The 26,449-nt window shown below is 38.7% G+C and overlaps 1 protein-coding gene across 5 annotated transcripts in view; it reads left to right on the top strand.

Annotated features, from left to right (window-relative positions):
* The window catches only part of sept9b (septin 9b), a 102,520-nt gene that overhangs the window by 51,421 nt on the left and 24,650 nt on the right, over positions 1-26,449 (top strand). For 3 of the 5 annotated variants that reach the window (XM_041784532.1, XM_041784531.1, XM_041784533.1), the window contains one exon: positions 25,555-25,740. In XM_041784532.1, coding sequence (XP_041640466.1) covers positions 25,555-25,740 — 186 coding nt within the window. Of the gene's footprint in view, positions 1-3,814; positions 3,919-24,828; positions 24,929-25,554; positions 25,741-26,449 lie in introns of those variants that run through there. The other 2 variants (XM_041784534.1, XM_041784535.1) reach the window with 2 other exon arrangements.

Below are 26,449 nucleotides of genomic sequence, written 5' to 3'. Positions count from 1 at the left end.
TGTTTTTTTTAATCACTTTTGTTTCTTTTTTCTGTTGGCTGTCGGCTTCTATGGCAAAATAGAAATAGAAAACAGAATCTCAGCATGCACAACCATTAAGGACGATCAGCTAAATTTGTCCTTTAATGAGGAATTGTTCTCTTCATTCTCTGGAAAGAATAATCTAACATTTGAACATGCCAAAGAACATTTGGTATGAGTTGAGCAAACATTTAGCTTAGCTGAGCATGGGCTGTGTGTAAAACCAAATATGCTAATACTGCATAAACATTAAATAAGCTAGCCCTAAGTTAGCTCAAGCATGGGGCTGTAGGCAGAATTAAACAGTAGTACACATACATTTAGTGCTAACGTACACACATAGGACATGCATACATATGTATGCAGTTATTCCAGTATTATTTAACCAAATACAAAATATTTTATAGTTTTTTACTCCAATTATTGGCAACTTGTTGGCTGGCTGGTGAGTGCTGCTATCGGATGGCTCAAAGAGCCATTTATGGCTTATTTATACTGCATGGCTCACATTATAGCTTAACTTTAACGTCTGAAAACTCAAAGGCAATCTGGCTGCAGACCATTCATCTCTGACGCTTATATTTCCGAACAGAAATACATGATAAAGCTTTAGAAATTAAATCGGGTTAAACTACTATTTAGGGTTAAGGTAATGGTTAAGTTAAAAGTTAAAGCCTGAACTACCAAACCTTATTACAAAATGTTTAATAAAGCCGAGTAAACATGTTGCTTACGGAAAAAAGATTGTCCTCCATGAAAACTGTTTAACACAGTTAACGTAGCTTATGTAGCTCCATTAGATGTTTAAGCTACATAGATAACAAGGTGTATAGTTAATGTAACAATGCAGCCAATGTATCTAAAGCTAAGTTTAGCTATGTATGAACCTTTTTTTACATAGCTAAGTTAGCTTTAGCTACATTTGCTAAAGCTCATGTTCCTAAATCTAACTCAGCTATAGATGACAGAGCAATGTAACTAATGTAGCTAAAGCTTTGCTTGTAAAGCAGAGCTACATATCTAAATTTTCTATGTAGCTAAGTTAGCTTTAGCTATGTTTGCTGAAGCTCACATTGCTAAAGTTAACTTGGCTATTAATAACAAAACAACGTAGCTTGCGTAGCTTATATAAATAATATATCTAAAGCAAACCTCACAGAGCAACATGGATACATTGTTAGCTTAAGCTGCGTTTGCTAATTCTCATGTTGCTAAAGCTGACCTAGCTATAAATAATGGAGTTATGAGGCTAACCTAGCTAAAGCTAAGCTCACAAAGTAGCTATGTAAATTATGTAGATACTTAGTCTATGTAGCTAAATTAGCTTTAGCTGTTTGCTAAAGTGCATGTTCCAAAATCTTACTTTGCTATATGATGGGGCAATGTAACTAATGTAGCTAAAGCTTTGCTCTTAAAGCAAAGGAAAGCTACGTGTCTACATTTTCTACATAGCTAAATCAGCTTAAGCTATGTTTGCTAAAGTGTTCCTAAATCTAATCTAGCTATAGATGATAGAGCAATGTAACTAATGTAGCTGAAGCTTTGCTTGTAAAGCGAAGCAAAGCAATGTATCTACATTTTCTATGTAGCTAAGTTAGATTTAGCTACCGTAAAATACCAAATAATAGGCGTTTATTTGTCTCAATCCCTGAGCAGACCAGGCGTTTATTACACCAGTATGAATATCACCTTTACATTTTTAAGACAAGATTAAAGTACCATAGTTATACGTTTGTCTTCTTCTGTCAACTCAACACTCTCTAAACACTTTAAATACTGGTGAGGAACTAAACAAACACAAAGTTGACGACAGACAGTTTAAAGTTAATGTCATACTTTTTTATTTTTTGGCTGTACCGGGGCATGGCGCTGCTATCTCACTTGAGAAAACCAGTAAGGGACGGGGGTGCCCCAGCCAATGAGGAGGCTAGTACTCGCAGCCAATCAGGCTCAGGTCAGAGGGAGCGTTCCTATTGGCTGCTGTAGCTTCCGTATCTCAGCTCAGTGAAAAGTTGATTCGATGGCAGAATTCTGGCGGTGTTCGGTCCTGTGTAGAATTCGTTCATGATGAGATGAAGTGTTTTCTTGCCTCTGATTCGGCCAGTGATTTCAGTGGAAAAGCAGAGCAAATCACTACACGAGCACTTTGCCACAGTCAGTATTCAATTCGTTCTCATCCACGAGGAGGTACGTAAAGAGAGGGGCGGAGCTACGGAGCTCAAACAGGGAGAAGAACAGGAAGGGAGGGGGAGTTGGAAGTTGATTCTACACGGTTCTCATCTCATCTCAGCCACATATCGGAGTTTTAAATAAATTACACCCGACGTATTTGGAACAGGTGTTTATTTGTCAAAATGTACTGCCACACCCGGCGGTTATTTGATATTTTACGGTATGCTTGCTGAAGCTCATGTTGCTAAAGCTAACTTGGTTATTAATAACAAGGCAACGTAGCTTGCATAGCTTATGTAGCTAACGTAGCTAAAGCAAACCACACAAAGCAGCTATGTAAGCTACACAGGTACATTGTTAGCTTTAGCTTTGTTTGTTTAAGCTTATGTTGCTAAAGCTAACCTAGCTATAAATAATGGTGCTTTGTAGCTAACATAGCTAAAGCTAAGCTCACAGAGTAGCTACATAAACTATGTAGATACTTATTCTATGTTGCTGAATTAGCTTTAGCTATGTTTGCTAAAGTTCATGTGGCTAAAGCTAACTTAGCTTCACTAATTTATGTGCTAATGTTAATCATGTAGCAAGTGTAGCTATGTTAGCTTTGACCGCTGACCTTTTTACTCTATTTATTTATATATTTAGATAAATGTTGCAGTGTGGTTATTTAATGAATGTAGCTGTCAGACTTTGTTTATAAATGAGTTGAATTAAAAAGAAGAAGAAGAAAAAAAAGACCTAAAACTGGAAATTTGTTTTACCAGTAAATATCAGCACTTCTGCTCTGAAATAGATTGCAACTGGGAATGGACAGCTCTCAGTCAGACCCCTCTAATAAAACTACTGGACTCTGTAGCTCTGTCTGCCATGCAATGTCGTCTTTTTTTACATCATGTTCTGCCTCCTGAAGCACAACCCCACCCCCACCCCTTTCAGACAGGTCAGTCAGTCTCCTGCTGTGTCATGCACATGGGAACAAACAGGTTAGGAAGACTTTAAAGAGGGTCTGTCCTAAATTTTCTAATCAGTTTATTTATGAGTGCATGTTTGAAAAATGTTTCCGATCTGTCTTTTGCTGTCCAATTAGAGAAGGCTAAAAACGGCTTAAAACAGGAACTATTCCATTTTAGTCACAACTTTAGTCATAGTTTTAAAGGACTGAGTGTGATGTCAGAGAGTTTCCCCTGTAGAAAAAAGGGAGATGACCAAATGTTTTAAACCTGACTGTCTCACACAAACACACAAACTCATACATGTACAAGACCCTCCGCTGTGAAACAAACAGTGGGAGAGAGGGAACAGATGGACACACAAGGACAAGGGAGAAGAAGTATACAGCCTCTTTTCTTGTTCAAACACACTCACACTTTCATTCCCACTCTTACACACAAACTTAAAAACAATGAAATGATTTTTTCTATATTATTTATAAACAAACTCTTCTTCTGTGTGTCATCTCTGACTATCCTGAACTTTTCCTCCTGTGGGTTTTCTTAATCACACATGGTTTGAGATTGCCGCTATTCCCACAATGATCTCTATTCAATTCTCTGAATGAGGGGTGTGGCTGCCAAATGCCTCGCAAGCCACTTGGGAAGGTGGTCACATGACTGAGTTGGGGGCGTGGCCTGGGGGAGCAGCAGCAGGCTCACCAGCTGGAGCTGTGATTGAGAGAGGAAGAGAGTGGGAGAGGTGGAGAGAGAAGACAGGACAGAAAAGGGTTGGGTGAGTTGCTGGTTTTTATGTTTGCCATGTGCTTTACTGTGTTACAAGCAGAGCTGTGTAAAAAGGTGTAAAGAGAGGTTGGTGGTGTGAAAAGTTTGCTTGCCATGTGTGCAGAATACTTTTTAAAAAAGTTTTCAAATTGTGAGCTGTAGATTGTTTTGCATGAACGCTGCAGAAATTTAGCCTAAATATGTTGTAGTTTCTCATTTCTTTTCTTTTTCCTCCTCTATCTTTCTGCGTTTCCATTGTTCAGCCATCAGAGAAAGTTTGGGGGGTCAGGCACAGCCGCCTCCCCCCTTCCTCACACACTCCCTCTCCCTTTCTTTCTCCTTTTCCCTCCCATTGTGTGTCTTCAGCTCTGGAGCATGCATGGATAATCAATGTGCCATAATGGGACTGAGTGTTGGCCAATCAGAATAGACCTTATTACTCTTTAAGGTCTTGTCTCCAAGGCGCTCTCTCTCTTTCTCTCTGGCTCTCTCTCGTCGTGTTTTCTCCTTGAGCTCCAGCACTCGTCACATCAGAACGAGTTTCCAGGCTGACTTTGATCCAGTGCAGTGGATTAGCCAGGCACTGATGGAGCCAAGCTGTTTTTGACGTGATTTAATTTTGACAATCCCCTGCGTCCACTCTCTAGAGAGTGAGTAGCCAAGTTCAAGGGGAGGTGAGGAGTCAAACAGGTCAAATTTTCACTTTGATTTGTCTTCTCCAGTGGGAATTGTAAGATCTCATCTCTTCCCATATCTCCTCTCAGTTGCTTTTGATGGAGATAAATGAGAAAACTGAGGTTATGCTTAGCCACTTGAGTGTCCATGCTGTTAGAGTGTCATATTGGCTCCTTTGACTTTGCACTTCAGAGGCTTAACAGTTGCTTTGTTGGATGCTGTACCCAGAAAAACCTCTTTCTCCTGTTAGCCAAAGTTATGAAAATAGACTACAAATGATTCTTTTTGCTTGCAGTTAAGAAAGGGAGATAACTTGAGTGATTCTACAGATACTGTTGTTTGCTACATTTTTTCTTCATTTAAAGTTTAATGCCTTTGATTTTGCACTTTAAGATGATTTTGATCAAAGCAGAAGCATCAAACAGTGCAACAATACAACAGAGCATTACTTGATTAAGATAGTGATTTGGGTTTAATCACTATATACAGATTCTACATAGAGAAGCATTGATGCAAAGAACAGTCTTGCTGATACGGATTCAAATATCAATGTTTCTTTTTTTCTTCCTATACTACATTTTCTTTCACATTTGACTCTGTATCAGATCAAAGTTTGTCCCACAGGTCACTTTCTCTGCCCTCTAGAGATTTCATAATCTTTTCAGCAGCTAGTTGTACATGTCAGCATAAAGTTGATTGGAACAGCAGATTACTAGTGGTAACTATGATCTGTTTATGCCACAAAATTTGGTCAATAGCTGATGTTTGCGAACTGGGCCGATACTGATCAATACATTGTTAAACCAATGCATCTCCTCTTCTACAGAGTGATGTAAAATCTGTATATCAGGGTTATGAATTTTACTGTCTCAGGTAATCCATTCTGAATGGAGGTTAGAAGCCAAAAAGGCTTATTAAGATCCCTCTTTGAGATAACAAGTTATTCTACACAGCAATGCAGGTTAACCAGAAAAAAGAGCAACAAAATGTACATCTATGTAACATAAAGCATTTCAATCACATTGAGAATGATAATAATGTAGATACTAACTGTTGATTGATTGGTTGTTTGTTCCGAAGAGATGGTCCTCTGTATTTAACTGACTTCAAACTTTTTTGAAGGAAATCTTGTCTTGAGCAGTGTGACACTGACTGCTACCTTGTACCGAAATTTTTTTTTTTTTTTAATTCTATGATACACAATGATTGCTAATGATTTCAGAGATTGATTTGCATCTTTTTTCCAGAGTAGTCATCCTGCAATTTTCCCTCATACCAGATTAGCATAAAGCTTTCTGCCTCACAGGAAGCGCCACCTAATGCCACTTAGACTTTGTTTGTAAGTTTTAAAATCAACTTTGTTACCTGACACACCAGATTATTCACACATCCATGGCATGGGATATATTTCACATCCATCTGGGAAACAGCTTATATACAATGTCTGCCACATTCATTACAGGCCAATCATTGTGACCAATCACATGATATCGTACATAAACTGCTCCAGTTAGTAAAATACATAACGTAAGCTCAACAGGCAACAGTTACCACTGTTCACTATCTGTGTAGTAAGTCAGTAAATCTTGAATTTATGCAGAGGCCAGTTGTTAGAAGAGCATAGCCGTGTTCTCTGCCAAGAAAACACAGCTCAGTGGAGGTCTTTGTTCTTCTTTTGATAAAAAATTGTCCACTCTGGATTAAACTGCCCCTACAGCTTCATCCAGGCTCATTTATTCGCTGGCGGCCATTAGTAACAGGCATGCTGTACAGCAATACCACGCCCACCTACTGTGTCATTCTCCTTATATGATGTTGATTGGTCTGGTCATTGTTTGCCCAGGGACAAGCTTTTCAGCTGGAAGCTTTGCAGCAAGGATCCACCTGATGACAGACGTGAAATCTAGCCGATCCATTGGCTTTGCAAGGTTACACATTGTGCAGCTTGCTGATGATTCGATAAATCTTTAAGATGGTTTGGTTTGGGACAAGACACCTGAGATATACACCAACTTTAGATTCTATATCTTGCTGTTATCCTGCTTTATTAACTTTGCTTCGGTTTGACTAATATTTTTAAGGAACCTGGAATGTGAAATTGTCATTTTTATGCTGAAGGTGTAAAATGTTTTGATCCTTCAAAGGGAAAGCTACCCCTGTAAAGAAAAAACTCTTTTTCTCATCATGTTGGAGTGTTGAGTTGCACTTTTGGCTCATGTTATTGACCGAAGAATTTTTCCTGAAGGCAGGGAAAGGGAGGGTAGGGGAGAGGAGGAGATGCATGATGAGCATGTTTTACAGTAAATAGACGGGAAGTTTGTCTGAAAATATTCTTTCCCACATTACATTATGTCTTTATACTCCAGCTAATTGTTTCCATGTGTGAGAATCCTGTCTTCTTTTTGTCACTACATGGTAAAGAGAAGAGATTCACTGCTATGCTAATGCTAATAATGCTAATCTTGATCTTCCCCATCAGCTCACTGAATTAGGAATGAAGAAGGTTTTCATATAACAGAACAGGAAGCGAGCAACTTTTGCTCTGTCTCACTCTATACACACAGAGATGGAGGATGTTTTCTGTTCGACATGTGTGTCACAGGGGGGAGGAAGTCAGACATGTCATGTCCTGTCAGAGGTGACAGGTTGCAGGCCTTGTCATCACTAGAGGGGAGGGCATCTGTGATGCTCAACAACACTGAAGCAGAACTACACCTCAAGGCATTATGGGTCATCTGTCATGTTGTTTTTGTTTATGCTGAGATGTTAATGATAATTTAAAGGAACATTGCCGTATTGTCGCTAAAGATAGATGCACAGATGATCATTTTTTTAAATAGTAGTTGAGACATAATAGACCAAAGAAGCTCTTAAAAGCCGCAATGGAGGATTTTTAAGCGGTATTGAAACTATCTGAATTTAATATTGACGTCTCTTTATGACCTTAAAAAGTAAATGAGACTGTCAGGGACAGGATTGACTTTATCTGTATGGTTCATCTAATTTCCTATGTTGCTGCCACAGGGTCAGTGTCAGATGAAGGGCTGAACAACACACTGCAACAACAGCATATGTTTACATTTTTCCATGTGAGAGAGTCCCAGTGAGTGATACATTTGTATTTAAACAAAGCAACATGAATTAATTTATTCTCATATGTATTTACTTATTTTAAAGAGAAACAAAAACTCAGAGCTTCACCTGAAATGCAACTACCCAGGAATTTTAAATAATGGGGATAAGATGCGCCCACTCCCCCTTTCCTGCTATCCCTAATCAGCCACATCATTCAATCCAGCAACTTTTTTTTAGATGATTATTTGCCATAATGTCAAAAACCATTCAAGATAGACATACAACAAGCTTCCTGAGTGTAACACAACTACATATGGTCATGAAGAACAGTGGTTCTGAACTGGTGGGTTGGGACCCAAGAGTGGGTCATGGAGCAGTTTTCAGTGGGTCGCGAAATTGTTTGTGAAGAAAAACTGTGGCTCAAAGTCCACTATTTATGGAAGGCCAAAGCCAAAATACATTCCCACATATTATTCTATTCTGTTTTGTCCCTGATAACAAGAACATTTTAGACAATTTCTTGACATTTTCTAAACCCCTTTGACTCTACTCTGGGTAAAAGAAAACTGACTTTCTTACTTTCATGTTCTAGTTTCTCAAAATTTATAGAAAACCAAAATTTACATCTTATCATGGGAACTTGATAAATACATTCTCTGCATGCATATTAGCTTAGGGCTTCTATGATGACTTGCTTGTCTCCTGTTTGGTTCCAAGATACAAACTTTAGTATTTGTTACTTCCGCCAAGGAGGTTATGTGATCCGGTGGTTTGTTCGTTTGTTCATTTGTTTGTTTGTTTGTTAGCAACATAACTCAAAAAGTTGTGGACGGATTTTGATGAAATTTTCATGAAATGTCAGAAATGGCATGAAGGAGAACTGATTAGATTTTGGGAGTGGTCCGGATCACCGTCTGGATTCAGGAATTCTTTAAAAGATTCTCTTCTATTGGGAGATAGGGGTAATGGTGGAGGTCTGCGCTGTTACCACTTTACACCAGGAGATGGTGGACATGAGTAACTTCAATCCCAGTAGCATTTTGGGTGTGTTTCTATCCAAAGTTTTGGAGTTTATAGAGTTGGAAAGACGCACACCCAGTTGAGGAGATGAGTCGGAGCGTAACAGAGAGTTAGACAGCGAATTGTAGCGAGAATACTCACGATGCTGGGAGGAATAGAGGAATATTCACCCTCTGCCATGACTTCCAGTTGTCCATTGAGACCATGGGTGAGACTGTCAGTGCATCTGTTGGCACCAGCAGGCAATGCTTCCACCATGACAGTCCACCCATAGCGAAGCCATCGTTTTGCCTCACCGTGTTTCAACCCCACAGGGTAGGGAGTAATCAGCGAATGCCATGGCGGGGGGCACATGGGGACGGATCCAGGAATGTTTTACAAAGGATTCTTCACTATTGGGAGATAGGGCTGATGGCGGAGGTCTGCGCTCTCCGAGTGCTTTTCAAGTTTGTTTGTTTGTTAGCAACATAAGTCAAGTTATGGACAGATTTTGATTAAATTATCAGGAAATGTCAGAAATGGCATAAGGAAGAACTGATTAGATTTTGGGACTGATCTGGATCACTGTCTGGATCCAGGATTTTTTTTTAAGGATTCTTGACCACTGGGAGATTGGGCTAATGCGCTCTGTGCTCTCTGAGTGATTTTCTAATTGTTAATGAAATTGATTTTTGAACAGTCTGAAAAATTTTGGTCATGATTTCTCATTCAGGAGGTGGTGGTGAGTCCTGAAGCAAGACCAGTTGAGAACCACTGATGTAGAAGACACAAGATTGTTTGTTAGCGATCTAGTTGTAAGAAAAGCTTGGTTTATCTTAGTCTACAGTACTACATTACCTACAATCTTTGGGTGTCACAACGACATCCCTGATTGGCTGATCCCGACTTTACACACCAAAATTCAGCAGTATCTCCTGGTACTAGTGGATTTAATAGATGCTATTCAACAAGCCAGGAATAATGTAGAAATTAAGATATTTGATCATGCAGAAGACAGAAGTATATTATTGAGTTAGTTTTTAGAAAGACAGTTTATTCACAATCTCAGGCAACAGCACTACGTTACCCACAATCCTAGAGTTTCACAGCAATCGTTCTGATTGGCAGAGCTGCATATTTCAACTCTGGCCGCTACTTTATAAGTGGCGTCAACTGTCAACAGATGGCACCAGATCAACCAATGGAAATTCTTCAGAAGAAGTCAGTTTCAGCCATAGACTGTAGAAAGAATTGGACAAACCCTGTGTGACGTCAGCCATCTGCTCACAATAGGCGGACTCAAACAGCTCTTAAAGCCAGTCAGCGGAGGCTTCCATATTGAAATCGCAGTCTCAGCCGAACTTTGGATCAATCTAACAGTCCACCCACTAAGTGCAATTTCCTGACAGCTAGTTAGCATTCTGGTTGACAGAAACATAGCCTCTGCCTGTTGAGCTATCTGTCAATCAAATGAGATGCGCCAATCAGTGCAAAGTGAGGTTTATCTTAAATATAATCCAAACAAAAAAAATCCCCCCGGTACAGTGGGAGCACAATAGACATTAGCTAATGAGACACGTTTGGTATTTTAAACCAGGCTGTAAACCAGTTTATTTCTGGTGTAAAAACCATCTGTTTAACAGGTATTCCTGCAGCCAGCCTCAAGTGGACACTTGCGGTATTGCAATTTTTTGCACTTCCACATTGGCTTCATTTTTCAGCAGAGGTTTTCAATCTGTGGAGGGCAGTAATAATGTCCACTTTAACACAAAATGTACAATTTAACTACTTTATATGAAAATGTCGAGATTCAGACCCTAACTGATCAACAGTACTACTAAATTAACATAAATATTTATCTACAAAAAGTTCTCAGAGGGTTAGGTTATCCTTTCAAGAAACAGCTACAGACACAATCAACAAAGACATGCAAGGTCCAAAAGTAGAAGCCTGAAGATTGACACCAAAAGATCCTAGCTTTAATATGGGATGACTTCTTATTGGATCTCTTGAATTTATGGACTCACATTGTCTTGAGATAAACAGATAACTCAGGACTGATGAAGAAACCTAATAAGCTGCACCATTATGGGAGAACTTCCGGGACAGCATCTCATTTCCCCTTATTTAGCTCTACATACTTATGTATGGGATATATTTCACAAGCCAGCCCCTTTTCCCACTTCATTCTTGGTGGTTGTGATTTACTGCACCATGGTTCTGTTTGTCCTTTATCCTGTATTAGTTCCCCCTCTGCATGCCACTGTGGATGATTCTGCAGCCCAGCCTTCCTCCTTCCCCTTTACATTTCTCAGAAGTGTTTAGGCTGTGGTTGGTGCCCAGAAAGAGCAGGCTCTAACAGCTGTACTCAGCACCACAATGACTCTCCTGCTGTTAATGGGTTTGCTTTTTCATTTTCTCAGTGTCTGCTTACAGCCAGGGATCCATACTTTTCTTGTGTTCTTAAACATTTTTTGTTATTGTAGCATTATTATGACATCTCAGCTCTCTGTGTTCATGGCCCTCCATCTGCAGATTTTTTCTTCATCTCTTCTCACCCTTTCAGTCTTTTTTGAGGTGTTTTGAGACAGGTCATTATCAGTGCTGTGCCAGAAGTTTCCGTGTGGAAAGCTGTTTTTCAACACCAAGCAGCAACACCATCTGCTTTGCTCCACATTGGGCCAGGGGTCGCATTCTCAGTGGGCCGACACAAGTGACAAGGCGGAAAGATGAAGTGGGCCACTGGCATTCTTAGGACCTTTACTGACATGCCGATGTGTGTTTGTGTCCGCTGTGGCTAACTTCGAAACTCACAGAACCTCATCACCTCACATGACAGAGAGTTGTTATGATGGAGACACAAGTCAGGATTTTTAATCAGTGAATTTGTTTGGTTTTGAGGGATTTAGCGGGATTTCCTCTTGGATGTGGATGACAGAACAGAAGAACCTCCCCTGTCCCCCCAGCTGCCTCCTGTAGATTGTTCCCTGTTACTGTTGTAATACAAGGTCAAATTCTCCACTTTAAACAGAACCCAGTGTAGCATTAAGCTAGCTAACCTGGTCATCCATGAAAACATGAATACAAGATGCAGAAACTGGCAGTTGCTTTTATTTTAGAAACTTTTAAGATATAGTTTATGAATGATGTTTGAATGTTAGGGAAGTCCATTATCAGACATGGCAGGGCCGGGACCTTAGCCCTTTCACTCATACTAGTATGCAGAACTCTTGAAAATGTGGGCTGTATGTGTGAATGCAAACAGTAAAATCTTCAAGACAGTCCTGCTGCAGACCGAACATCTCTGACAGCCACTCTCACAGACCGTTAATGTCAGACGCCATCTCTGTCAGAATGAAAGTGCTGTTATTTGCCAGTATAATGTATTTCCAGTGTTGGATTTTTTTTCTTTATTCATAAACAAAGTCTGGCAGTCTGGCATGAAATACGTAGCTAGAGTAGCTTTAGCTTAAGCCAACAAAGCTACGCTAGCTACGTAATTAACATTACCACATAAGGCCTATGACATAAGCCATTGTTTTTAAGTTAGCTTTAGCAAACATAACTTGTTAAAGTAGCTAGATAGAAAATGTAGCTACATTGCTTACAGAGCTGCTTTGTGGGCTTAGCTTTAGCTATGCTAGTTGTAGTTAATGGAGCTATGTGAGCTATGTTTCCTGTATTGGAATGTTTTTCGTAAAAGACAAGATTTTTTACTGGAAGTAGACTGTTTACTCAGCTTTATTAAACATTCTGTTATTAGCTTTTACTGGTCAGGTTCTTAACTTTTGACTTTTGGTGTCCTAACCCTTACCTTTGTCTTTAATCTAACACTTGTCTTTTGCAAGCCTCCTGGATCATCATGTCTTTAATCTGGTAGCCGTGAAGGCAAATAATCACAGTGACCCATGCTGTAACTTAGCAGTTGGCACCCTGTGTACACGGTCAAGCTCTGGTGAGGACTGAAGAGTCTCGTCACCAAGTAGTTCAACCAATAGGTCAGACAGAAAGGAAACTTATGGGCCTAGCCCCCCTCGTGGCTCATAATCCTAATGTTATTTTGGGTTTTGAGGTCCATAGTTTGCACTAATAGCTTGGTGTTGCTATCAGGTACGCTTGAACACACTGTCTCCAGTTCTTTCATTAAACGTTGGTCATTTATCTCTGCGTTTGCTTCCAAGGAGAAAATACATTGATCATGGTCCATTATTATGTGTGTTTTCCAGTAGGGGTGGGTGATATGGAAAAAAATCTTATCACAATTTTTTTTTTTATGGCCAGATGACGATCTCGATTTTATCACGATTTTTTTCATTAAATTTCTAAGACAAATTTGCAAGTAAGTGACCAGAAAAAACAACCTTTTCTCTGATTTTTCTATATTTCTTCTGCACCATTCTGTTGGCCAATGATTATATGTATGAATGTGTGTATATGTATATATATATATATATATATATATATATATATATATATATATATATATATATATATATATACATATATGTAGAGGTCTTATCCCACAATATATTAAAGGTCCAAACATTTATTTTGCTGCATTCTGATCTATTCTGTCTTCTGGAACCAATTTCTAAATATTCTGCACCACTTTAGAATTATTGTGTGTGTCTTCATCTGTGTTTTAAAATCTACTTTACTGTTTATTAAGCATATTTTGACACTGTGATTTGCATTTTGAAGTATATGGTCTTCAAAAAGAATTCCTGCAGCTGAAGCTTTAAACAATCAGCCTGTTCATACAGTATGCAATTTAACATCACATTTACTTCAGCCTTGTTTACAGACTGCCAGATAAAGAAGATATAAATATGACACACATTTGATGAATTTTTTGAGACATGTGGTTATGCAGTTAAGTAGTGACTGTATGTCATTTTAACGCAATTTTGATTTTTATTTAGAAAAGGTCATGTATACGTTGATTTACTGCTCTGAATAAGGCTGTGATGAGCAGTGACATAAACATGACACACTGGCACCTGTCTGCTGCTTACAATGAAGGAGAGAAGAGGAGGAAAGGCAGGATTATGTGCTGCAGCAGTATGAATGTAGGCCAAAGAAATGTATGTAAATCAATGATTTTACTGTTTAAAACATTTTCAAATAATGATCCATTTCTGGACCTCGTGGACATCACCGCCTCCCTCTGTAAAAAGTCACTGATGTTATAACATTTCACCTGTGACTGCGTTATCCTGACGTTTACTTGCCAGGTGGAAAGGCTTGTAAAAAAATAAAAATTAAAAGCAAAACAATGTCAGCTGTTACAGTCACAACAGTAGGCTACCTGCCGCAGACACACCACGCTAAACCGTGGTATGCGGACGGCAGACCGGAGGACACTGTCTTTAGAGCTCATCAAAAAACGTTGATTAGCTTTGTGCAGATTGTGCACAAAATATTTTTTGCACACTGATGGTTCAGAAAACCCAGACGAAGCTTCGTATAAGAGTTAGAAATCGTCTTGAGAACTAAATCTTAAGTGTCACTTTAACTTTTAGCGTGAGTCTCCGCTGCATCAGGGAGAAGGGGAGAGAGGGTTAGGGAGTAAAGAGCGAGAAGTAGTAGAGCCGATCCTGCGATAAAACAGATCAAGCAGATCGCCAATACATTCTATTTCTTCACGATCTGAGATCGTCTTATCACGCACTCCTATTTTCCAGTCTTGATTCTTTGGCAGCGAAAGAGTTTTTGAAGTCCGTCGAAATGCTAGCTCTGCAGCTTTTGAGTAAGCTAGCTATGGTAAACAAACCAGAAGTTACCACAAGGTGTTGGAGTGTGAGCTTTAGTCTTTCTCTGGAATTTATGCAATTATGAGTTTTTTCATTTGAGACAAAAATAATTATTTCTGTTTCACCTCACTAGGCTCCATAAAATATATCATGACATTTAACAGTGCATGTTAATCCTGTATTCATGTGACACACTGGCGACAGCACATCATTTTGTCTTCTGTCTGAATGCTCCATCTCTGTTAACCAGACGGTAGCAGGCATAAAACTTAATGATCTCTCTCCTCAGTGGTAGCCACCAAAAGACTAGTGGAAATATCATCTCCGGTTTAGAAGAGAGAGGAAACAGAAAGAGAAAGAGGAAAGGAAATAGAGGAAAGACACATGTAGACAGACAGAATCAGGAAAGTTATGCATTCAAACAGAACTGCAGCAGGGCAGAGATGCAAAGTTTTAACCTCGTGGGGAGCATGTTTTTTGTATCAGGATGTTTTAAGACCTGACAGTTTAGAGTGTGAGTGGAAGAACAGACATGAAACCTTCTTTTCCCAAAACACAACCCTTGAAGGGGTAAATGGACAGCTTTTTAACATATGCTGAGGCCGACTGAGGGCAGGGAGGGGGAGAAAATGTAGTACCTTGTTTGGAGGGAAGTGAAAAAGAAGGGTATAACTTGCAATAGTTAAATAATATTTCTGGTAAAGAACCTCATTATGATGTTACATTTGAGCTCTCAATTCAGTGAAACTGGAACAAGCAGAATTCCCCTCACCATTCATCAGCATGAGGGAAGCGTGCACATTTAAACTGAAGGCAACATTTGCAAAATGAACAGTTGAAACCAGAAATGAAAACACATTATGGTTACTCATAAATCCCTCCCACATAGGCCAGTTTTCTGTGCAAAGTGTCAGTCACTGACCACATCATTAAAACAGTTTGGCTCATCTGCAATAATTACATGTTGTGCTTGCCATGGATCAATTTTGTCTTTTACTTCTTTCCCTCACTCTCCAACCGCCCCTGTTTTTTTTTTAAGTTTCTGCACAGTATTATTCTATTGTTATTTCATCAATTATATTCTTTTAGAAGACAAACCAATACCCTTTTTCCACTTCTGTAAAGGTCGACCATGGTCCAAATGAAACAATGGTGCAATGCTTTGGCAAAAACATAACATGAATCAGCACCAGAGGAGCTTTTTGACCCTGTCTAAACCAGCCTTTCTCAGTACAGTATGATCAGCTTGGTGTGTGTCTCTTTAAATGCAAATGAGCTCTTTCTTAACGTGCCCCCCATGAAGTACAGTGCAGAACTTCTAGTCATTTTTGAGCCAGAAATTGAGGCTGAAATAAGGCCTGTAATGGTGAGTTAGGATGCCTGAGGATACCGTTGGGTGGAAAGGAGGATTTATACAATCCAGGCTGTGCTCTGGATGCCCTTGCATATTAACAGTGGCACTGGGAAATAATGTGCTGGAAAAATAACAAAGCCTTCACCTTTAGGACAAATTAAGGGGTGGATGTGGGGAGGAAGCATGGCCTAGGCTACTGTCTGGGCAGATCGTTGCCATGAGCTCCTGGTCAGGCTATGGATGTTCCATGTTGGCTGCTTAGCACTCTAGATGCTTAAAACGTATGCACATGGCTGTACGTATTCTGAACAGATATCACGTTTGAAGAAACTGGCAGATTATATGCTGACCATAAACAAAGGACTTGGTTGCTTTATTACTTATTTTGTGGGTTGCTAGATACCAGAGGTGGAAAAAGTACCACTCTATAATACTCAAGTAAAAGTACAGTTACTTTCGTTAAAATTTACTTAAGTAGAAGAAAAAGTGATGCTCTGCAAATCTACTCATTCAAAGTTAAGTCAAAGTGCTGAGTATTGAGTAGCTACTTTTTTGCTCAAGGGGCTTGTACATTGAAATATGATCATTCCCTAATGTGCAATAACAACAAGATAGTATGAATCTCTAACCCGGTTGGTTATAATGCGGTGTAACTTAACCTGAAGTAAAATGCTACAGCTGTTTTGAGATGAAATGTGGAATAAATCTCTCTCTCTCTTATGTGGTACTGATCATCATGTGTAATCTAATCCAAACTACTGGCCAGTTTCATGTTGTTGAAAGCTTGGACCTCCTGGTTTTGGCTTTTAGTGTTTCAAACGCTAATGCGGACTCTTTCATTTTCAGTGAGCTCTCGGCGTTTTACCATTTGGAACAGGAATGAGGAATTTCAAACTGAATTCACCTTTTTATACCCAAATTTGAGCCAGCTCACTGGGCTTCTCTGAGAAGTCAGAAATTAATCAAGCATAACATTCAACCACTAAAACTATTTTTTTTCTGTTCAGGAATGCAAGTAAATAACTATAATTTGATATATTAATCAATAAATAATAATGTGCTTTACTATTTTTCAGTTTTTTTGTAAATCAGTAAATGTGAAAATTCATGGATAACAATAATAATTATATTTTAGCATTAAAAATATCCTTTGGATTAAAGAGCTTCTGCATGTTGGTGTATTAACCATTGCAGGAACATAAAAAATGATTTTGGTTTTACCAGTCTTTACCAATGCTGTTAATTTAGGGCAGCTGTGGCATAAACCTGACTTTGGGTGGTGGTCTAACAAACTTGTTAAGCACTGTATATATACTCCCCTTGAAAAGTATTGGAATGGTAAGGCCAATTCCTTTATTTTTGCTGTAGACTGAAAACATTTGGGTTTGACACACAAATGCTGAATATGAGACAAGAGATTAATATTTCAGCTTTTATTTCCAGATATTTACATCTGGATCTGATATACACGATACATGAAATTAGTTACCTAACTTCTCAGTTAGATACTCCAGATATCCATCATATGTGAAAACATAGTAATGTGGTACCTTCAAACTGAAGAAAGTTGAGTTTTTCCTCAGTTTTATTGTGTTTTTTGTTTCTGGCGCTGGAATGTTGAAGCTTCCCTCAGAGAATAATAACTGTAGGGATAGATTTGATGTGCCTGATGGGATTTTAATGGAGGCTTTGAGAAGGGAGTGTTGAGTTATGTGTGAAGGGGATTATTTTACAGTGAACCAGTTAAATGTTTCTGTTCCAAGGGATTCATTGTAGTTTTCCAGAAGGGTTAAGTTACAGATCAGTTTGAGGAAGGAACAAATTGGGTTTGATGCTTCTGGCAATCAGTTTTTGGTCTCCTTGGTTTTAACACTTAATACACAGGTATTTGCTGAGACACTGACATGATGTACAACTTTTCTGTGAAGGCTGTGGCTGGACTGTTGATTAAAAGCAGCTTGAGGAGTTTTGACCTTCACTGAGATACTCTGGAATTTAAGATAAAATAAATGTGTTATGCACTTTTGCAAATTTCTCGCTACAAACCTGTGGTCTATCACTTTGATCATGCTTAAAATAATGTTATGATTAAATATCAAGACTTCACAAGATCTGTGTTGTAGCAGTCACTGATTTACTTTTGACAGTAAATCTGAAACTACCTGACACTTAAAAATTAAGTTTAAATTCAACCTATTACAGCATTTTTAAGTACTTCTTTAAGCTACATGACTGCCGTCCGCTGCATTTTCACGTATTTCTTTCACACACTTTAATTGTATTCATGTAAACCGTCGGTTAACATGAGTGACCACATAGCAATGACTGAAAGGTGTGAACTGAACCAGGAAGTGCTCTTCTATTGTACAGAAAACCGTTCATACTATATTAAAGCCACCTCACAAAGGCGGGGCTAACTGAGTGGGCAACTTCACACATAGTGCCAAAGTCTTTAATGCCCAAGTGCATTCTGGGAAAATTCTGAAATGGTAATGAACAGTTAAACTGATTGAATATGTTTACTAAAAACTAAACAAGTGTTCTGGTAACTCAGGAAATGGAGCTGATATAGCTTTTTAAAGTTAAGTTAACACAACTTAAATTTTTAACAGACTCTTACACTGTACAAACTATTGTGAATTTTCCTCAAAAACTCTTAGTTAAACTGTCTCAGTTTATTGTAACTTGTTAAAAACACTCCTTGGCCATAAAAGCTAAAGAACTCAGTTTACTTAAGTTACTTGTTTAAAATAAATTAAGCATTCAGAACTTTTATGGAACTTTTATACTGCACTGTAAAACCAAACAGCAAAAGGTGGTTAAAAGATTGAGTTGTGTTGACTTAAAAATCTGAAAAAGCTATTTTGACTGTTATTTTCCTGAGCTGATTGAATACTTACACTAAATAATTTTAAATTAGTATTAAACACTTGAAATAATAAAATTAGCATCAGTATTTATTACTCAGATATTAACTCAGTGTAATTGTTGTGCATTTGAAATTAACAAGTTACTTGAACTCGCAAACGTCAAGTTTAGTTTATTTGTTCCCACATTTTTTAAGTGTACTCTTCAGTCTTACAGAACATTGAAGACAAGTAATCACTGAAAAATGTGTTAGTCAATTGAAGAACATGTTTCAGGCTTTTAAATTAATAAAGATGGTCAACTCAGGGGGAAAGCTGGTCTAAAATAAGCGAACAGAAGCCAGATTGATCTACTTTTGGACTTTGTGTATCACGATCCAGGTGTATTGGATTTTTTATTTTATGTTATGCAGCTTGGAAGTAGATTCTAGTATCTTCACTTTCTGGTGAATATCTAAATCTTTTAAACTTTTTTTTTTTCTTAGTTTTTCATGTGTTGAGTAGCTCAACATGAATTACCCCTTTCAGATTTGACAAAGATCCTTCAGTGCCACAAAAATTATAAAAAAAAAACAAAGAACAAGCTGAGCAGTGCCCCTTGTGAAGATCATTAATGTGTAAGCCAAAGGTGTACCCCTTTAAGAGACAAATATCTGCAGGGCAGATGTAAATTCTGTGGTTTTGCCTGCTATGACAGCTTTGCACAGCAAACAGGAAACCAGACAACTACCAAAATGTAAGTAAAACATATAACAGTATGCTCACAATTTCACAGCTTACTTATTTTAGGCACTTTCACATACAAGGGCTCATCATTACTAAAACATCAATGAGTTTTCAGAGAAAGCATTACCCATAGAAAACAGATGGTACATTGTCATCTTCAGAAATGTAAGGATACATGAATAAACCTTAAAATAGCTCTAGTTTAAATGTAAGTGCTCCTGTTTGAAGATGAAGTAGAGTTGTCTCTTTGATGGGATCTGTCCATCCATGCACATGAAAGCTTGAGCTCATCTCCATTCATTAAACAAAGCTCTTAGATCAGATAATCCTAAAGGGCCTATTTTGAATGTCACAAGGCCAAAAAACTCTACAGAGTATTTGTTTGGGTTAGCAACTTAATAGAAATGTAAGAATACTTTTTTTTTTTACTTTGATGAATGTTGATGAAAGCAGCCAAGTATTTGAGTGTTTTCTTATTTGGAGGTCAGTTTAGGGTCAGTAGTGCACCTGTTCACAGCTGTATTTCTTCTATTTTTTCTTTTTTAAATGAACTTTTCACCCCTCTGGATAAGTGCAGCTTTTTTCTTTCTCTGTTTTTGGCTTCAGCTTTTAAAAGAGCTCTCTTCGAAGGAGCCTTATTGAAGTGTCTGAGACACTGCTTTATTCTGATATGTCCGTTGGGTCTGTTTGGTTCAAGCACAGTCTGTAATCAACATCTGAGGCAATTGAGTCGTGATCTGAGTCACACTGTAAGTCTGTATTCATTTGCAATAAGGTTACTCACCCAGAGCCATAGCTCTCAGAGGCTAAAGGTTGTTAACGCTTTCGGTTGTGGGACATGATAATGCTGGAGAGCAGATATGACTCATGAAGACACACTTTAGGGCCTGTTGTGGATGCAAATGGCAGGACTGTCACTCTGCTGCATAAATAAATATGTGGAAGAGGATTGCTAATGGCCAGCTCATCCTTCGCCGGGAGAAGCAAAGTGGAAAATGAAAGTCTGAATCAGCAGCAGGGTGGTTGTCAGACTGGGTAATGCTTCAACCGTTCCTGCACTTTTTTTCCCCTCCCTTTAGCTGTTTTGTGAGTCTCACATTTGCCATGTCTTGTTACTATGCCTGTTTTTTTGTAGTGTGACTGTTGGTCTATTCTTAGATAGCAGCCGTGTGTGCCAGCAGATGGCCCGTGGCTGGCACGGTTACGGCACCCAGGAGGCAGTTTGGCTGCAGTCTTAGAGGATGTCATTAGAGCCGATCTACGCTCTGTCACTCAGGAGGCCGCCGATGCAACTGAGCTCAATGGAGTTCAGTGCAGGGTGTGCCAAAAGTCGCTTTGTGACACAATGCAAACATTTGCAAACACGTCTAAAGCCTAAAGATAAACTGATCCACATACATCAGGATTATTGTTTTTCTTCCAACATGCTGCGTTTCTGTGTCTGGTTTCCTGAGGACAAAGACACAGCTCTAAGTCTACTCAGGCCCAACTTCATGAGGCATCAACAGAAGGTTCACATTACAGCTTGGACTGAGCTCTGCTTCTGAACGTCAGACTTGCTTTAGCTAATAAAATGATCTCTAGCCTCAAAGAAAACTGTCTCTTTAGCTGTGGAAACTATTTTTCGAAAGACAAATCCTTGAATTCTGATTATTTACTAACTAAAGAAAGCCACAGCGGGAACATTTTCCCAAGATTTTTAGTAATGAATGTTCTGACTTTCATTCAACCCACATGTCAGCACTGTTCACCAGTTAACTACAAGGCTGTTTTCTAAACCTCCAAAAATGTCCAGAGTTGTAGCTCTCTGTTTTGTCTAAACGAAGAGGAACAACTATTGAGTTCACAAAACACTTTACTGTTGTTACAATCCTCCACGTCTTAAAAAATGTCCAAGCAGTGCAAGTTAAGGAGGGTTGAAATGTGTATTTATTTTAGCGTTCTTACAGGTATGAAGGGAAAAAGACTACAACTATAGCATCATTTCAGATTGATTAGATAATTTCTTAATGTTTTATAGGGTACGAACTTGGAAATTCAAAATTTAAGCCCCAAACTTACTGCTTGACGTCCCAATACCTTTTCATTTTTGTCACATATTTATGCAGGTGCATATTAAAAATTCAGAGTATCACGTCAAAGTTCAGTTATATTTTCATATATTCTAGATTCATCTCATACAAAGTCCAAGACTTTTTTATTTCAGTCTTTATGATTGTAGCTTTTACTAAACTACACTACTCACAAAATAAATTAAAAAAAAACACCACCTCAAAATATTCAAATATTCTGAAAAGTCCAATTTGAAAGATTTCCCAAGCCTTTGTTCTCTCACTGTGGTTCAGTTCACACAAACACAACCATGAGGAAGACTATTGACTGGACATTTGTCCCAGAAGACAATCTCATCCTCCACAAGGAGGGTAAGCCACAGATGGTCATTGCTAAAAGGGAAGGCTTCATAACACCCCAGTAGTGCCGTGGACTGATTGGCTCCATTCCATGTCAAATGGATGCAGTAAAGGCCGGCACAAATTCAGCCAGATTTTGGTCTGACTGCAATGTTGCAGCTTATTGTCAAACCTCTGGCCCCATTTTGATGTTGGGAACAACAAATGGTCTTGTGACATAATGAAAATATGTGACATAATTAACCACGCATCCAAGACGCCACACAATAAGTCTAGCGTTTCACAAATTTTCATACATATTCGTCTAGTTTGGCACCCTCACCTATCTTTGTATCATCATTTACAGTCCCTACTTTTCTCCTTTTGGGGAACTAGTGTGTAAATTTATTTTCTTACGTTATCACATGCATACCTTAAGGTCTGTCTGAAGGAGAGCCAGTCCATATTCTCCTCCTCTTATTACATCCATAGTTGTTATCCTTAATCCATGATCCAATCCATAAATGATTCTTGTTTGTTGTTTTCTCCTTTTACAAGCAAGAGACTGCTACAATCACATAGAGCACTTCTGTTGAAGAGTGATTGACACTCTTTAACTCACCCCCTGACAATTTGTGAACTTACACACAATCACAGAGACAGTGGTGTCGTCACCATATGATGAGTGGTAGGGATCATTCTTGTATTGTGGCCAGGCTGTCGACTAATATGGGACAAGATTTGAGATTTTAGTTGCGTGGTCTGACATGGTACCGTTGTGAACAACCTAAAAATTGTGTAATCTGAGACGGCCTTAATTTGTGTAAACAGAGCCAGAGTTGACTTAGTACTACAGGCCAAAATGAGCATAATTTTACAGAAGGTCAACATTTCTGTATTATAAATCCTTTTTTTTTTGGACTGATGTTTTGTAACATTCTAATATTTTGAGATAGTGGATTATTTCGTGAGCTGTTAGTCATAACCATCAAGATTAAAACAAAAAAATCTACAATACTTCACTTTGAATGCGTTGAATCTAGAATTTATGGAGGTTTCACTTCCTGAATTAAACACAGGAAAAAAGGGAATTTTTCACAATACTATGATTTTTTTTTTAAGATGTACCTTTATATATATTTCATTTTCATGGCGAAAATCAATGTCAAAGAAGTGACCATATATACCATATAGAGTCTAATGAGGAGTTACTTTTACATTAAAAAGTTATTTTAATACAAAATATTAATTTTACAAGACATGGTGAGGTTGTCTTTGGATTTTGCCCCCTTTTAGAAGCAAAACATGATTGGCTTCAGGATACTGTATAAGCAATAGAGGTACCACCAGTTTCATCTTATTCCAATCGCACATTTTTCATGTCCATTTGTTTGCTGGGAGCTACGGATGGAAATTAGCCTATGGCTACAATCTGGCACATTTACATGTCCATGTTCATTAATATGCACTGCCCTCTTCAAATGAATGGATTAATCTAATCATCACAAATATTGTATAACTGGGTTTTTGCAGTGGTGAGGCTCACAGTAATAAGATAAAAAAAGATATGAACCACCTAAGTATAATAAAACTGTTATAAGGTTATAAAACTGACCAAAAATCATACCCATTTTCCTATTTATTACTTGAAAATGTCTATAAATTTGTAAAATTTACCACTGGATCACTCCTTGCACTATAGAGTACTTTTATCCTGCATTATAATAAGTTATTTGTCAAGAAATACCTTTAGACATGGCTTGCTAGATGACTTGGTCATACGTCTTAAAACAGACATAGAAGTCCTATGAAGACAAAATATAACCAGGTATAAATTCAGCACTACTATTGAGCTTCATAATGTGTGAGTTTCATCGATTTATCATGGTTAGTTATGATTTTAGGGGCATTTGTTTTGGGGCCACAAGAGATATTAAACTGCATTTTTCGAGTTCTGGAGGAAACAGGAAGTTTGAGACACTCTGGGCCATTGCTGATTGGTCAGATGTTGTGATGTCTTTCCGTGGCATTGAGTAATCTCCACTGATTGGCTGAGAAAAATGATTCTGTTTCTACTGTAGATCATAAAGGCAGGTGACTGAAGTGACCATATATGGTTCCTTGCCCCATAAGGGGTTAAAGGTCTGAATACTTTGGGCTGGTTTACCTAGCAGTTAGGTGGCGTCCCCTGTACAGAGGCTCTCTGGGTTTGACTGACATCCTCAGCTCCTTTCCTTTCCTCTCCTTCCCACTCTTTCTTTTGTCCTATCTTTCAACAGGAGTAAAAAAAAAAGCCCAAAATTAAAACGTTAAAGTAAGGAGTTAACAGTGACTCTTATGAGATGTTTAACTTTCAGTCTCTCATTGTACAAATGTGTGTTTCAGCAACACATGTCCCTATGCCCTTAAATTAAGAGCACCCACAATGCTCACAGTGGTTATTAGCCACTCTGTTCCCAGGACTAACTTACACACAGCCAGAGAAGTTTTTTTTTTTTTTTTTTCTTGTGGAAATTCTGCGCTGCATGCAGATGCAGTTAAAACTCGGAAATTGATACTCTAAGGCAAGATCACAAGTCTTTAACAATCTCCCACTGTCTGCTTGACCTCCATCTTCCACTTTTCACCTTATCAAAGAGCCCAGGCAGGCAAAACTCAGAGATTTTAAAAACTCTGAAATTAGATGTCAAAGAAGTTCACTTGTAATTTCCTGCATCTACACTAACAACACTAACAGCCACAATTTTGCAGAAGCATGCAGGCTGACACTTTGAAATGACAGAAAGGCAAATCAAACACGCAAAAGCTTCTTCAGCATGAAGCTGACAGAAGCTGCTGCTGTGTACACCCCCAAACAGAGGCTGAACTACTGCAGCTTTGCCACGCATGTTTACATGACAAGCATAGAAAGAGATAAGGATATAGACAGGACAGCTGTCTCTCTTCAGCCTCAGGTGTATCTGTCTGTGGTTTGTATCTGTCTGTGACTGCAAACCTCACACATATTACACCACAGGTTTGGGTCACAGCACAGGAAACATTGTCTCCTCCTACATGAAGACGAGTGCGAGTCTGCTGCAGCAGGCACATACTTTAGTTGTGTTTTTAGTTCGCCTGTTGCAGCGGTGCCTTGGCACACAGCCTTCTTCCTCTTTTTCCAACTGATCCTCCTAAAACTGAGGTAAGCCCTGATTTAAAGCAGCCGGCTCTTCTCTATCTGTCTATAATTGGGATCACTGCACTTCTTTGCTTTGTTTCCTTTATTTCAGAAAAAGTCAGAGTTTCTCTTGTTGGCTTTGCTGCTAACATGAGGTGGCTGCTTGTCCAAATTTTATGCAACACTGAGGAGCAGATGTCCGCCTGTTCCTTTAGGATTTATTGGCTACTTTCACAGTTTATTGTACACACTGGAGCAAAGACCATTGGGAAAATAGAACTCTTTGTCTCGCAATTATGGGAAACTTATCTTGTTGTTTCATGTGCTCATGCACATCTGCACATGTGCGCACATGAGTCTCCCTGTTAGGTTTTTAGCAGGGTGTAAATGACAGATTATCACCTCTGTGCTGTGTCTTATGAAGCCGGATGCTCATAAATGCGAATTTTGAGTTTGGTGTATCCTGTTTCACACAGGAAATGAACTTCTCTGATCAGTATCTTCTGTCTTCACACTGAACTTGGTGCAATCAGTGTTTTGCTAATTTACTGCAGCCAGTAAAATAAGGGTATAGATCTTTTAAATTATCACATAGAAATCTAAGACTTTAATCAACACCATCTCATGTCTCTCTATCTTCTTTCACATAGGGTCAGAGACCAATCTGAGCCACAGCAACATGTCTGAGACCGGCAAGCCCCACCACCCCAACCCACAGGGTAAGGGCGAAAAGAGCCATGGAAATGACTTCAGCTATGTGGGCATCGATGCCATCCTGGAGCAGATGAGGAGGAAGGCCATGAAGCAGGGCTTTGAGCTCAACATCATGGTTGTGGGTGAGTTCTCACCAAACTCATGATTAATAAGGTTATAGGTCTACAAAGTTAAAGTAAGTTATACAAAACTCACTAAGAAGACCACACATCAGATAAAACAGCAATGTTTTCGGTGTCATGCTTTTCAAAACTTCAGAATATTAAGCCTCTTAGCATTTGTAATGTTATTTTGTGTCGTCTACCCCCTTCTGTCCATGCACAAATTGCATTCATATGCAGCCAATTTGCAATTGCAATTCAACCTGGTAACATTTCGTGCCAATGAGCCCATCCATGTAGCGTGACCTCATTATGCTTAAGTTACCATTAGCAAGTACTGTGGGGAAAAATTTAACTGCAAAGGGCTAAAACTTGTGTTTTAATGCTTTTTAAATGCAAATGAAAGTATATTTTTATGAGAAAGAGTTTCAAGATTGTCTTTGCTGACCTTGAGCTTGACATTGAGCTTGTGAGATAAAACCAACACTGATGGGCTCTGAGGGCTGCAGGCAGTAATTGCTTCCAAATGTTTGCATCAGTGACTCAGTGCTGCATCCAGTAGAAAAAGATCAAATGTTAACCCTTGGAGATATTTTCATCTTCATTTCAGCAGTGACAACATGAAAACAGAACGCACAGACAAACAAATGTAATTCTTCAGAGCGTGAATCTTAAATGTGTATACACTGCATACTTAAAAAACACGCTGTTAATATTTCCTCATGATATT

Source organism: Cheilinus undulatus, linkage group 4 (assembly GCF_018320785.1).
Source record: "Cheilinus undulatus linkage group 4, ASM1832078v1, whole genome shotgun sequence".
In the NCBI taxonomy this organism is placed as follows: domain Eukaryota; kingdom Metazoa; phylum Chordata; class Actinopteri; order Labriformes; family Labridae; genus Cheilinus; species Cheilinus undulatus.
Note: the sequence above shows the minus strand (reverse complement) of the source record. Positions and strands in the feature narration are given on the sequence as shown.